General features: G+C 42.0%; 1 protein-coding gene across 1 annotated transcript in view; it reads right to left on the bottom strand.

Annotated features, from left to right (window-relative positions):
• The window catches only part of LOC112262423 (FH2 domain-containing protein 1-like), a 39,062-nt gene extending 25,759 nt beyond the window's left edge, over positions 1-13,303 (bottom strand). The window contains exons 1-5 of the mRNA XM_042330603.1: positions 12,785-13,303; positions 8,860-8,921; positions 2,842-2,944; positions 1,887-1,972; positions 940-1,040 (exon numbers count right to left, since the gene is read on the bottom strand). Of these exons, the coding sequence (XP_042186537.1) occupies positions 940-1,040; positions 1,887-1,972; positions 2,842-2,944; positions 8,860-8,921; positions 12,785-13,303 (871 nt within the window). The remainder of the gene's footprint in view (positions 1-939; positions 1,041-1,886; positions 1,973-2,841; positions 2,945-8,859; positions 8,922-12,784) is intronic.
• Positions 13,304-13,550: the final 247 nt, after the last annotated feature.

Here is a 13,550-nt window from a genome sequence, read left to right as displayed (position 1 = left end):
TACATTCTTCTCTAATTTAACATCTCTGCCTAATTTCTGAATTACGCTTGTAATGTCGTCAGTAGGCTACAGTAACCTATGCTTCAGAGGGGAGGGGCATGTAGCCTACACACACGCACACCCACTGGCAAAGATTTCCAGCTGGCAGGCAGACTCTGGAATACGTTTCTGAGTGACAGAATGAGGGCTTTGCATATAGGAGCTTTGTTGCGATTTTTGTCGGACTGGAAGAAAATGCCCAGAACGTAAGATAATATTATTAACCTGTTCCCATGCTTTTCAAAATAACAGTTCTGTTACGGAACTGTCACACCTTGACCATAGAAAGCTGTTTATTCTCTATGTTGGTTGGGTCGGGGTGTGATTTAGGGTGGGTTATCTAGGGGAATTGTATATCTATGTTGGCCTGATATGGTTCCCAATCAGAGGCAGCTGTTTATCGTTCTCTCTGATTGGGGATCATTTTTAGGTAGCCATTTCCCATTGTGCTTTGTGGGATCTTGTCTATGTATTGTTGCCTGTGAGCATTAGTCTAGCTTCACGTTTCGTTTGTTTGTTTTGTTCTTTGACGTTTTCATTTCCAAAATAAAGGATGGAAACATACCATGCTGCATCTTGGTCTACTCCTTATGACGAACGTGACAGGAACAGTATAGAGCACTTTTTTTTGTTGGTTTGGGTTCTTTTCCTCAAATAATTTTCTTATTTTCCGGTTTTCTGTTCTGTTCCCTGAACCAGTTCCAACCCTTACCTGCTGCTATCACTCATCTACTTTTTAAATCTGTCCAAATACAGCACCAGCTCATATAACACGCACGCACCCGCACATACACACTGGGTCCTTGTCACACCTCAGAGAAGTGACTCTGGGTCACCAGTCGACGATGTGTGGCAGCGCCAATGGCCGAAGGTGGGGCAGTGGTGTGTCATCATCATTACCTTTGGTGGCCACGCGGATGACATCGATCTCATGGCTCATCACAGCGCAGGACTGAAAGAACTCCTCACACAGGACCATGGCCTCGATGCGCAACTCAAACCTGGCAGGGGCGACAGAGAACAGGGGGTGTCAGAGATTCACTGGCACAGGGCACAGAATAGTGCAATTTGCTATACAACTCCAGGCCCTCAGTCTCGTGGGCCAAAGCACTGCTGGTTTTGATTCTTCTAATCTGGTACTGATTTACACTTGGCCTTGATCAATTAACTACCAGGGAGAAAAACAGCAGTAGCTTAGCCCTTGAAGCAAAATAGAATAGACCTTATTAATTGAAGTAAGTACTCAGTCAATTTCTCAAACCTGCATAATTTATGCTATAGCATATAACCATGCATTTTCCTTTGAGCAAATTCAATTGCAGAATGAACAGTTGTGGGTACCTGAAAAATACTAGCAAGGTAGGTAGACTCATGGCTGATTTTTTTTATTTTACCTTTATTTAACTAGGCAAGTCAGTTAAGAACAAATTCTTATTTTCAATGACAGCCTAGGAACATTAGGTTAACTGCCCATTCAGGGGAAGAATGACAGATTTTGTACCTTGTCAGCTCTGGGATTTGAACTTGCAACCTTTCGTTTACTAGTTCAATGCTCTAACCACTAGGCTACCCTGCCTACCCTACCATTGATTGGTAAGTGAATCAAGATTTGATTGATTCATGCAGTAACAGGGACGGAGTGAGTTCAGAAATTGTCTCGGGCATTTCTAACACTAAGTTTTTCCTCGAGGCTCCCACACCGGCCCATTTATTTTGTTGAGGCCCTCTTTATTAGGTAAATAAGGATCCTTCTGCATCAAAAAAAGGCTAAAGATGGACCAGCATTTGTCCAAACTGCCCTATTGCCAATCAGTTTCTGAGCTGTAATACCAATGAGTGCAGCTTACCGAGGCACCTGGATCAACAGGTACATGAAGGAGTCTGCCAGGGTCAGTTTGCTGGAGTCCCCTTTGAACGCCCTCAGTTTCTTTACCTGTTGATACGACAATAAACATACAAACATGTTCCTGTGTGGCTCAGTTGGTAAAGCATGGCGCTTGCAAAGTCGGGATCATGGGTTTCGATTTCCACTGGGGCCACCCATGTACAAATGTATGCACACATGACTAACTATAAGTCACTTTTGATGAAAGTGTAATAATATTATTAATATTATTTTGTGCTCCAATAAGTGCAATCCATAAGACACTAACCTCAACAACACAAATTTACCTTAAAAATGTGATGTATAAAGTAACTTAGAAAATGTCTGTCATTGAATTAAATCATTGAATGATCGTGCTCCATCCATTTGAGAATGATTTAAAGGTATTTATAAACTGGGTGGTTAGAGCCCTGAATGCTGATTGACTGATAACCGTGGTATATCAGACCGTATACCACGGGTATACCAAAACATGTGTTTTTACTGTTATAATTACATTGGTAACCAGTAATAATCAGTAATAAGGCACCATGAGGGTTTGTGGTATATGGCCAATATACCACGGCTAAGGGCTGTGTACAGGCACTCCGCGATGCGTCTTGCCTAAGAACAGCCCTTAGCCATGATATATTGGCCATATACCACATCCCCCTCGTGCCTTATTGCTTAATTATATCATAGACATAGAGGAAGCCTATGCAAGCTGGGCTGTGCTAGTATCCTATTCAAAAACTGTGGTGCATTGGTGCCTTGCTTGGCTGGTACATTGTGTGTGTGTGTGTTTGTCCCTCTCTCTCTCTCACTCTTTCTCTTTCACACACACACACACACACACACACACACACACACACACACACACACACACACACACACACACACACACACACACACACACACACACACACACACCCACACACCTCTTCAGACTCGGGCAGGAGTTTGAGCAGGTCTTTGAGGAGTTCAGCTCCGTACAGCTTGCCATCTCCCTGGCGAATGTCCTCGACGATGGAGTGATTGGACCTGGATGAGATGGACACAGTGATAACCGTTATAGTGCATTATGATGTGGTTATAATGCATGGCAAGATTTGTTATAAGCATGTACAGTATTATAGTATCTTATGAACATCATGAATCATGAATAAAAGCCAATTTGAGCCAGTTGACAATTTGGTGCAATGAGTCTTAACACACTATAAGCCTTGTTCTAAGAGGCTCTTAGGCGCTCATAACAAGTTATAAGCATTATACCCGTTGGTCAAAGAAACATAACATATTATACACCTTATAATAGAACATCCTAAAGGCTCATACAAAACAAGTTATAAAGCCTTATACCCAATGGCTTAAGTGGTACCGAAACAGTCAGTTCAGTTCATTGGTAAACCACACAGGCTCTCACTCTCTGTTTGTACATAGCAGTAAATCCAGCCATTCCTCACACAGGCACTCCGGATGAGTGAGCCTAACGCCCAGGCCTGATATGGATTTATGAGCCATGGGACTGGAGAATCCATTAATTGAAAGGGGTTCAGGGAGATGCGGTGGGAGCCCGTGCAACTGCAACAACATGCCGCTAATTCAGTAAAAATTAATTCTGTGGAAATTTGTGTCATATCAAATTCGGGAGAATCACTTAAAATATGATATTCTCATTAGAGATCAACTGAAAGGGGGAGAAGGTATGTTTCAAATGTCTAGTTAGCTTAGTTAGCATTATCAATCTGCCTCTTTTCTGCATTCAAGGTTCCCATCGACATGAATAACGAATTACATACTGTAAGTAGTTAGAGTTACTGTTAGCAACATGCTAGCTGAGAATGGCTGGAGGCAATGCTAGCCACTTGCAAAAAAAATGTTGATATACTGTCCTGCACTAGTGACTGTGTTACATAAGCGAAAGTGTCCAAATCCAATGTGGACAAGGTAGTGTTGATAGGTGCTCTTGTGATAAGAGTCAAATGCTATGAAAATTACAGGGGGAGCCATGCAAAATGTCCTATGAGATCAGCCCTCTGGCCCCGTACACACTCTGATGTAAACTGATGTAAAACCGTTGTGATATAAGGGAGAGTTTCTCTGCACAACATCTGCTTTGGTCGCCTTTCCTTCCAGTTCTCTACTGACCGGAACAAATTACAAAAATCGCTGAAGTTGGAGACTTATATCTCCATCACTAACTTTAAACATCAGCTATCTGAGAAGCTAACCGATGGATGGGCTGTGTACAGCTACAGCGAATCTACCTACCTCATCCCCATATTGTTTTAATTGACTTTTTTGCTCTTTTGCACACCAGTATCTCTACTTGCACATCATCATCTGCACATCTATCACTCCAGTGTTAATTTGCTAAATTGTAATTACTTCGCTACTATGGCTTATTTATTGACTTACCTCCTCACGCCATTTGTACACACTGTATATGGACTTTTTTTCTATTGTTATTGACTGTATGTTTGTTTATTCCATGTGTAAAACTCTGTGTTGTTGTTTGTGTCGCACTGCTTTGCTTTATCTTGGCCAGGTCGCAGTTGTAAATGAGAACTTGTTCTCAACTGGCCTAACTGGTTAAATAAAGGTGAAATATATATTTTTTAAATGCACCGCCCACAACCACAGGGCTCTTCATAGGGTGGTGCAGCCTGCACAACACATCACCGGGGGCAAACTACCTGCCCTCCAGGACACCTACAACACCCGATGTCACAGGAAGGCAAAAAAGATCATCAAGGACAATAACCACCCGAGCCACTGCCTGTTAACCCCGCTTCGATCCAGAAGGCGAGGTCAGTACAGGTGCATCAAAGCTGGGACAGAGAGATTGAAGAACAGCTTCTATCTCAAGGCCATCAGATTGTTAAACAGACACCACTAGCACAGAGAGGCGGCTGCCTGCCTACAGACTTGATATCATTGGCTACCTTAATAAATGGAAAACTACTCACTTTAATAATGCCACTTTAAGAATGTTTACATATCTTGCATTACTTATCTCATATGTACAGTGGGGCAAAAAAGTATTTAGTCACCCACCAATTGTGCAAGTTCTCCCACTCAAAAATCTGAGAGAGGCCTGTAATTTTCATCATAGGTACACTTCAACTATGACAGACAAAATGAGAAAAAAAAATCCAGAAAATCACATTATAGGATTTTTAATGAATTTATTTGCAAATTATGTTGGAAAATTTGTATTTGGTCAATAACAAAAGTTTCTCAATACGTTGTCATATACCCTATGTTGGCAATGACAGAGGTCAAACGTTTTCTGTAAGTCTTCACAAGGTTTTCACGCACTGTTGCTGGTATTTTGGCCCATTCCTCCATGCAGATCTCCTCTAGAGCAATGATGTTTTGGGGCTGTTGCTGGGCAACACTGACTTTCAACTCCCTCCAAATATTTTCTATGGGGTTGAGATCTGGAGACTGGCTAGGCCACTCCAGGACCTTGAAATGCTTCTTACGAAGCCACTCCTTTGTTGCCCGGGCGGTGTGTTTGGGATCATTGTCATGCTGAAAGACCCAGCCACGTTTCATCTTCAATGCCCTTGCTGATGGAAGGAGGTTTTCACTCAATCTCACGATACATAGCCAAATTCATTCTTTCCTTTACATGGATCAGTCGTCCTGGTCCAGCAGCCCCAAAGCATGATGTTTCCACCCCCATGCTTCACAGTAGGTATGGTGTTCTTTGGATGCAACTCAGCATTCTTTGTCCTCCAAACACGACGAGTTGAGTTTTTACCAAAAAGTTAGATTTTGGTTTCATCTGACCATATGACATTCTCCCAATCTTCTTCTGGATCATCCAAATGCTCTCTAGCAAACTTCAGACGGGCCCGGACATGTACTGGATTAAGCAGGGGGACACGTCTGGCACTGCAGGATTTGAGTCCCTGGCGACATAGTGTGTTACTGATGGTAGGCTTTGTTACTTTGGTCCCAGCTCTCTGCAGGTCATTCACTAGGTCCCCGTGTGGTTCGGGGATTTTTGCTCACCGTTCTTGTGATTATTTTGAACCCACGGGGTGAGATCTTGCGTGGAGCCCCAGATCGAGGGAGATTATCAGTGGTCTTGTATGTCTTCCATTTCCTAATAATTGCTCCCACAGTTGATTTCTTCAAACCAAGCTGCTTACCTATTGCAGATTCAGTCTTCCCAGCCTGGTGCAGGTCTACAATTTTGTTTCTGGTGTCCTTTGACAGCTCTTTGGTCTTGGCCATCGTGGAGTTTGGAGTGTGACTGTTTTGAGGTTGTGTACAGGTGTCTTTTATACTGATAACAAGTTCAAACAGGTGCCATTAATACAGGTAACGAGTGGAGGACAGAGGAGCCTCTTAAAGAAGAAGTTACAGGTCTGTGAGAGCCAGAAATCTTGCTTGTTTGTAGGTGACCAAATACTTATTTTCCATCATAATTTGCAAATAAATTCATTAAAAATCCTACAATGTGATTTTCTGAAAAAAAAAATCTAATTTTGTCTGTTATAGTTGAAGTGTACCTATGATGAAAATTACAGGCCTCTCTCATCTTTTTAAGTGGGAGAACTTGCACAATTGGTGGCCTACTAAATACTTTTTTGCCCCACTGTATATACTGTATACTGGGTCCTTCACTATCTATTCTTTACTATCTATTGCATTTTAGCCGCTCTGTCACTGCTCATCCATACATTTTATACTTATATATTCTCATCCCATTCCTTTTTTATTGTGTTTTATTGTTTTATTGTGGAATTGTTAGATATTACCTGTTAGATACTGCTGCACTGTCGGATCTAGAAGCACAAGCATTTCACTACACTCACAATAACATCTGCTAACCATGTGTATGTGACCAATAAAATTTGATTGGTGATTTGATTTGAACAATGTGGATGTTTTCTCCTGGATTATCAACCCAGATAATCTGAGGGTCAGTTTTGTGATGTTCCTAAAACCCTCGCTGTACTTTGTGTGTGTGTGTGTGTGTTTGTGTGTGTGTGTGTGTGAGTGTGTGTGTGTGTGTGTGTGTGTGTGTGTGTGTGTGTGTGTGTGTGTGTGTGTGTGTGTGTGTGTGTGTGTGTGTGTGTGTGTGTGTGTGTGTGTGTGTGTGTGTGTGTGTGTGTGCGCGCGCCTGCATGTATGTATGTGTCCGTGTGTATATGTGAGTGTGTATTGTATGCTGTGCATTGTTCTTTCTGCGCAGATATCTTCAGTGCCAATACTAATATTCCTCTGTAAATGTAGGAATTTGTCCAAAGAAATTATATATTGTTTTACATAAAACAACTTTGCAGGAGCCTTGGAAGGACATGCACAGACAGCGATGCGGTAAGACCAGACTGTACTTCTTCTGCATGTTTCCACGCCATACTTATTAACTGTGTGTCTGAGCTGAGGAGAGCACTGCCAGTCACACACACACTGAATAATACAGTATATGCCCAGTCGGGCTGGATAGAGAAATACTTTGATTAGAAAACCAATTCTAGGGGTTTTTCATTAAAACTACTACTGCATAAAGCATGGAAAAAGCATGGAAAAACATCCCCACAGCATGATGCTGCCACCACCATGCTTCACTGTTGAGATGGTATTCTCGGGGTGATGCATTTTCCTTGATGGCCATTTTTTATTTATTTTAGTCTCATCTGACCAGAGTACCTTTTTCCATATGTTTGGGGAGTCTCTCACACGCCTTTTGGCGAACACCAAACATGATTGGTTATTGTTTTCTTTAAGCAATGGCTTTTTTTCTGGACACTCTTCCGTAAAGCCCAGCTCTGTGGAGTGTACGGCTTAAAGTGGTCCTATGGACAGATACTCCAATCTCTGCTGTGGAGCTGGCAGCTCCTTCAGGGTTATCTTTGGTCTCTTTGTTGCCTCTCTGATTAATGCCCTCCTTGCCTGGTCTGTGAGTTTTGGTGGGCGGCCCCCTCTTCGCAGGTTTGTTGTGGTGCCATATTCTTAAATTTTTTTAATAATGGATTTAATGGTGCGCCATTGGATGTTCAAAGTTTCAGATATTTTTTTATAACCCAACCCTGATCTGTACTTCTCCACAACTTTGTCCCTGACCTGTTTGGAGAGCTCCTCTGTCTTCATGGTGTCGCTTGCTTGGTGGTGCCCCTTTTTTCCATTTCACTTCACCAATTTGGACTATTTTATGTTTGTCCATTACATGAAATCCAAATAAAAATCCATTTAAATTACAGGTTGTAATGCAACAAAATAGGAAAAATGCCAAGGGGGATGAACACTTTTGCAAGGCACTGTATGTCATGCTGTGAACAACAAATGCAACAGGCACAGACAGTACAAACTAGTTGTACTGTAATTTGCCTCGCCCCTCTATTGAAATACCCTAACCCAGTGGTTGTCAGTCCTGGTCCTGGGGACCCAAAGGGGTGCAAATTTTGTTTTTTGCCTATGCAAAATCAACTCATCATCAAGCGATGATTTGAATCAGGTGTGTAGTGCTGTGGCAAAAAAAGTGCACGCCTTTGGATCCTCAGGACCAGGGTTAAGAACCACTACCCTAACAGATTGACAACTCTACAGGGGCGGCAGGTAGCCTAGCGGTTAGAGAGATAGGCCAGTAATCAAAACGTTGCTGGTTTGAATCCCCAAGCCGACTAGGTGAAAAATCTGCTGATGTGCCTTGAGCAAGGCACTTAACCCAAATTAACCCACTTAACCCAAGTTGCTCTGGATAAGAGCCTCTGCTAAATGACTAACATGTAAATACAGCAAACACCATAATTACGACATGCACCCACACGTGACCTTATCCTCTAGCGTGCCGGACTAAGGAGGCTACCACTTAAAACAAGTTACACAACGGTTTCGTGTTTCACACAAGGTGTCTCGTTTCTCTCCCTCAGGCCGATCGGTGGAATTTTATCCCCGCTTTATGTAAGCTAATCTAACAAAACCAGAGGAAGACTTACTTCTTGAACTGCCTGAGGAAAATGCCCACGTTCATGCCCCGCTTGGAGTCCAGAATGCTGATCTGAGAACAGTAGAAAGAGAAGAACACGATTCGGTACAGGAGGATCGTGTGGAAATTATTGTGATGTGAGATTAGGGTTGCAAAGCTACAGGTAATTTACCAACATTACCGGGATCAATAATGTTGGTACATAACAGGTGACTATCTACAATGAGTACACAAAACACATGCTCTTTCCATTACATAGACTGACCAGGTGATTCCAGGTGAATGATATGATCCCTTATTGATGTCACTTGTTAAATCAGTGTAGATGAAGAAAAGGAGAAAAGTTATTGAAAGATTTTTATGCCTTGAGACAATTGAGACATGGATTGGGTATGTATGCCATTCAGAGGGTGAATGGGCAAGACACAAAACATAAGCACCTTTGAACGGTGTACAGTAGTAATTTTGCGCTTGAATAACTTTTAAAAACTGTATTTATGTATAGTATTAATGGTTTATATCTGTGTCCATATTGTCCACAAGTTTCAAGTGGATAGACCATATGGATCAAGAGCAAATTGCCTAGTTAATGAAAAAAATAACAACTAACCAACAATGGTATTATTTTCAATTAACTCTGCAACTCTTCCAGACCTGGGATAACTATATGTTTAACTATAGTTAAAACAATAGGGGGTGAAGATTATAAAAAAGTACTATTTTTTTAAGCAACTACCGGTACGTTTTTTTATATAGATCTCAGGAAGTGACTACTTTTCCGAAACTATTAGATTGGCTCGCCTTTTATCTGGGTTGTATCTGGAACTACATTTTGAAGATAAAAAATAGAATGAATAGAACACAATTTCCTATTCCCTTCCAATTTATCTGACAGTCATATTTGATCTACACAATAGATGTATATCTGAGCATTCTGTAAATGTCCGTTCTCCTGAATGTCCATTGCCTCAGGTGTACATAATCAAGTCAAACAAAAAACAATTATATTTTGTACAGATAAGTATGACTCTTTCAACATCAAATCAAAGTTTATTTGTCACGTGTGCAGAATACAACAGGTGTAGTAGACCTTACAGTGAAATGCTTCTTACAGGCTCTAACCAATAGTGCAAAAAAGGTATTAGGTGAACAATAGGTGCCACTGAAACAGTTGAAAGCTGCAATAAATTGTATGATACCTGAAAATACAACAGAAAAATTAAAAGCCATTGCAATCATTGCAAACAGCAATTTGGATGATAGGCAAAAGCAACTTCAAAACTATTTTTCCATCGGAGGGGAAGTGTTCTTGTTTCAAACATACTATTCCAGGGTTCCCCAATTACATTCAGCCTTGAGGCGATTTTTCCTTGAGCAGATGGTCGTGAGACCGGAACATAATTATAAATAATTTGTACACTGCACATTTTGACTGCACGAATCCCAAACTGATATAAAGCTGAAGTAGGAAGTTTACATACACCTTAGCCAAATAAATTTAAACTCAGTTTTTCACAATTCCTGACATTTAATCCTAGTAAAAATTCCCTGTCTTAGGTCATTTAGGATCACCACTTTATTTTAAGAATGTGAAATGTCAGAATAATAGTAGAGAGAATGATTTTTTCTGATTTTATTTCTTTCATCACATTTCTAGTGGGTCAGAAGTTTACATACACGCAATTAGTATTTGATAGCATTGCCTATAAATTGTTTAACTTGGGTCAAACGTTTCGGGTAGCCTTCGACAAGCTTCCCACAATAAGTTGGGTGAATTTTGGCCCATTCCTCCGGACAGAGCTGGTGTAACGGAGTCAGGTTTGTAAGCCTCCTTGCTCGCACATGCTTTTTCAGTTCTGCCAACAAATTTTCTATAGGGTTGAGGTCAGGGCTATGTGATGGCCACTCCAAAACCTTGACCTTATTGTCCTTGAGCTATTTTGCCACAAATTTGGAAGTATGCTTGGGGTCATTGTCCATTTGGAAAACCCATTTGCATCCAAGCTTTAACTTCCTGAATGATGTCTTGAGATGTTGCTTCAATATATCCACATCATTTTCCCTTCTCATGATGCCATCTATTTTGTGAAGTGCACCAGTCCCTCCTGGTGCATGATCTTTGTCCCCATGTTTAAACTGTAGTCTGGCTTTTAATGGTGGTTTTTGAGCAGTGGCTTTTTCTTTGCTGAGTGGCCTTTCAGGTTATGTCGATATAGGACTCGTTTTACTGTGGATATAGACACCTTTGTACCTGTTATCGTCCAGCATCTTCCCAAGGTCCTTTGCTGTTGTTCTGGGATTGATTTGCACTTTTCGCACCAAAGTACGTTCATCTCTAGGAGACAGAACGTGTCTCCTTCCTGAGTGGTATGATGGCTGCGTGGTCCCATGGTGTTTATACTTGCGTACTATTGTTTATACAGATGAATGTGGTACCTTCAGGCATTTGGAAATTGCTTCCAAGGATGAACCAGACTTGCGGAGGTCTACAATATTTGGGCTGATTTCTTTTGATTTTCCCATGATGTCAAGCAAAGAGGCACTGAGTTTGAAGGTAGACCTTGAAATACATCCACAGGTACACCTCCAATTGACTCAAATAGTCAATTAGCCTATCAGAAGCTTCTAAAGCCATGACCTCATTTTCTGGAACTTTCCAAGCTGCTTAAAGGCACAGTCAATTTAGTGTATGTAAACTTCTGACCCACTGGATTTGTGATCCAGTGAATTATAAGTGAAATAATCTGTCTGTAAACAATTGTTGGAAAAATTAGTTGCGTCATGCACAAAGTAGATGTCCGAACCGACTTGCCAAAACTATAGTTTGTGAACAAAAATTTGTGGAGTGGTTGAAAAACTAGTTTTAATGACTCCAACCTTAGTGTATGTAAACTTCCGACTTCAACTGTAGTATTTGACAAAAATAGAATCATTCCAAACCTTGATTACATTGAGATACGATCACTTATGCCTCTAAATCTATGCGTGGGAATCACTTATTATGTGACTTGTTAAGCACATTTCTACTCCTGAATTTATTTAGGCTTGCCATAACAAAGGGGTTGAATACTTATTGACTCAAGATATTTCAGCTTGTCATTTTTTATTAATTTTTAAACATTTCTAAAAATGTAATTCCACTTGGACTTTATGGGGCATTGTGTGTAGGCCAGTGACAACCTCAATTTAATACATTCAGGCTGTAACATCAAAATGTGGAAAAAGTCAAGGGGTGTGATTACTTTCTGAAGGCACTGTATATCCTACGTACAATCACAGGGCTCTCAGGAGTAGTGAGTAGCATGTTGCTATATTTGGAGTCCCTTGAGGAATAGGGGTTGTGAAATAACAGCCAGTATTCCCTCCAGGTTGCTCAGACTGTCAAACTGTGACATAAGCTTCACTAAGCCTCATGTGGGCATAGATTTACAGTTTGTCCAAAGCCTTTTTCAGGGGTATACAATGATTTACCCTACGCTCACCATTGACGTGTTTCCTGTTTCCAGATACGCATGCCATACAATTGGCTTTTGTATTGGTAGTGTTATTTCCATCCCTCGAGACGAGGCTGATTGTGCTGTGCTGTGAAGTGGTTGTGTTAGCTTGTGTTCTGTGATTACAGTGACTTCCAAGAATAACCTTTGAGTTCAGGTTCAGGTACAGTATATACTGTCTGTCTATACTGTTCTTGTTGTTGTCAATTTCTGTTTCGTTTTATTGTTTTTACTACAGAGTAAACTGCCATACCAACCAGTCAATCTTAGTCATGTTAGCGCAAACCAAAAACTCTTTGTTAAGCACAGTATACTGCTAACATCTTTTTCTAGTGAAGGGGACCTACCAGCACTCTTCTGTCCTGTAATTCCACCAGTAAAACAAAAACAGGTCAGGGCGTATTCTAATCCACCATTCACAATCCACCCAGTCAGACTCACCTTGTCCTTGTTCTCCTTGAAGGACCTGGACCGGGTGATGCGGGCTGAGGAGGATCCACTGGTGGCGGGCACACACCCCCGACCCTGCACTTCCTCTGGCTGGCCGAACAGCTCCTCCACGGAGCGCACATCGATCTGGTACTGCTGCTGGCAGCGCACCGCCATGGTCCAGATGTTGGGCTGCCCCCGCACCTTCTCCTCTGGGATGGGCTTCCAGAAAAAGCTCCGCACCTGCCGCTTCTTCCACACACCGTGGCTGGAGAGGGAGGTTGGTGGTGGGGGAGGAGGAGGAGGTGTGTTCGGGGGCAGGGGTGGTGGTGGCGGTGGGGTGTAGTGGTTTGGTAGTGTGGTAGGGTGCAGGGGGTGTTCATTGGAGAAGGGAGAGGGGAGAGTAGAAGCGGAGGGGATGTGGCCCAACATTGGGGAGAGGTCGGAGGTGGTGCTGGCGGCGCTGCTGCTGCACTCGCTGCTGCAGTTCTCTGTCTCATTGGTCAGCGACGGGCTGCTCATAACATGCATCACACTAGCGTGGGGCTGGGGTGGGGCCTAGTCCTGAGAGGCCACTGCGTCAAATTCTCTATGCCCTCAATTTCGCTCTCAAGAGTTTGAAGTAGCCCAATCAACTAACAACCTTTCATGCAACTTCAACTCAAGTTACTCAAGTTATTCAGGTATGTTGAAGAAATGATACACTGATAAACTAATAAAATCACGAGTCAAGGATTAAATGGCAAAATAGCAAGAGCACAATAGTTTTTTCCTGAGG

This window comes from Oncorhynchus tshawytscha, linkage group LG11 (genome assembly GCF_018296145.1).
Source record: "Oncorhynchus tshawytscha isolate Ot180627B linkage group LG11, Otsh_v2.0, whole genome shotgun sequence".
In the NCBI taxonomy this organism is placed as follows: domain Eukaryota; kingdom Metazoa; phylum Chordata; class Actinopteri; order Salmoniformes; family Salmonidae; genus Oncorhynchus; species Oncorhynchus tshawytscha.
Note: the sequence above shows the minus strand (reverse complement) of the source record. Positions and strands in the feature narration are given on the sequence as shown.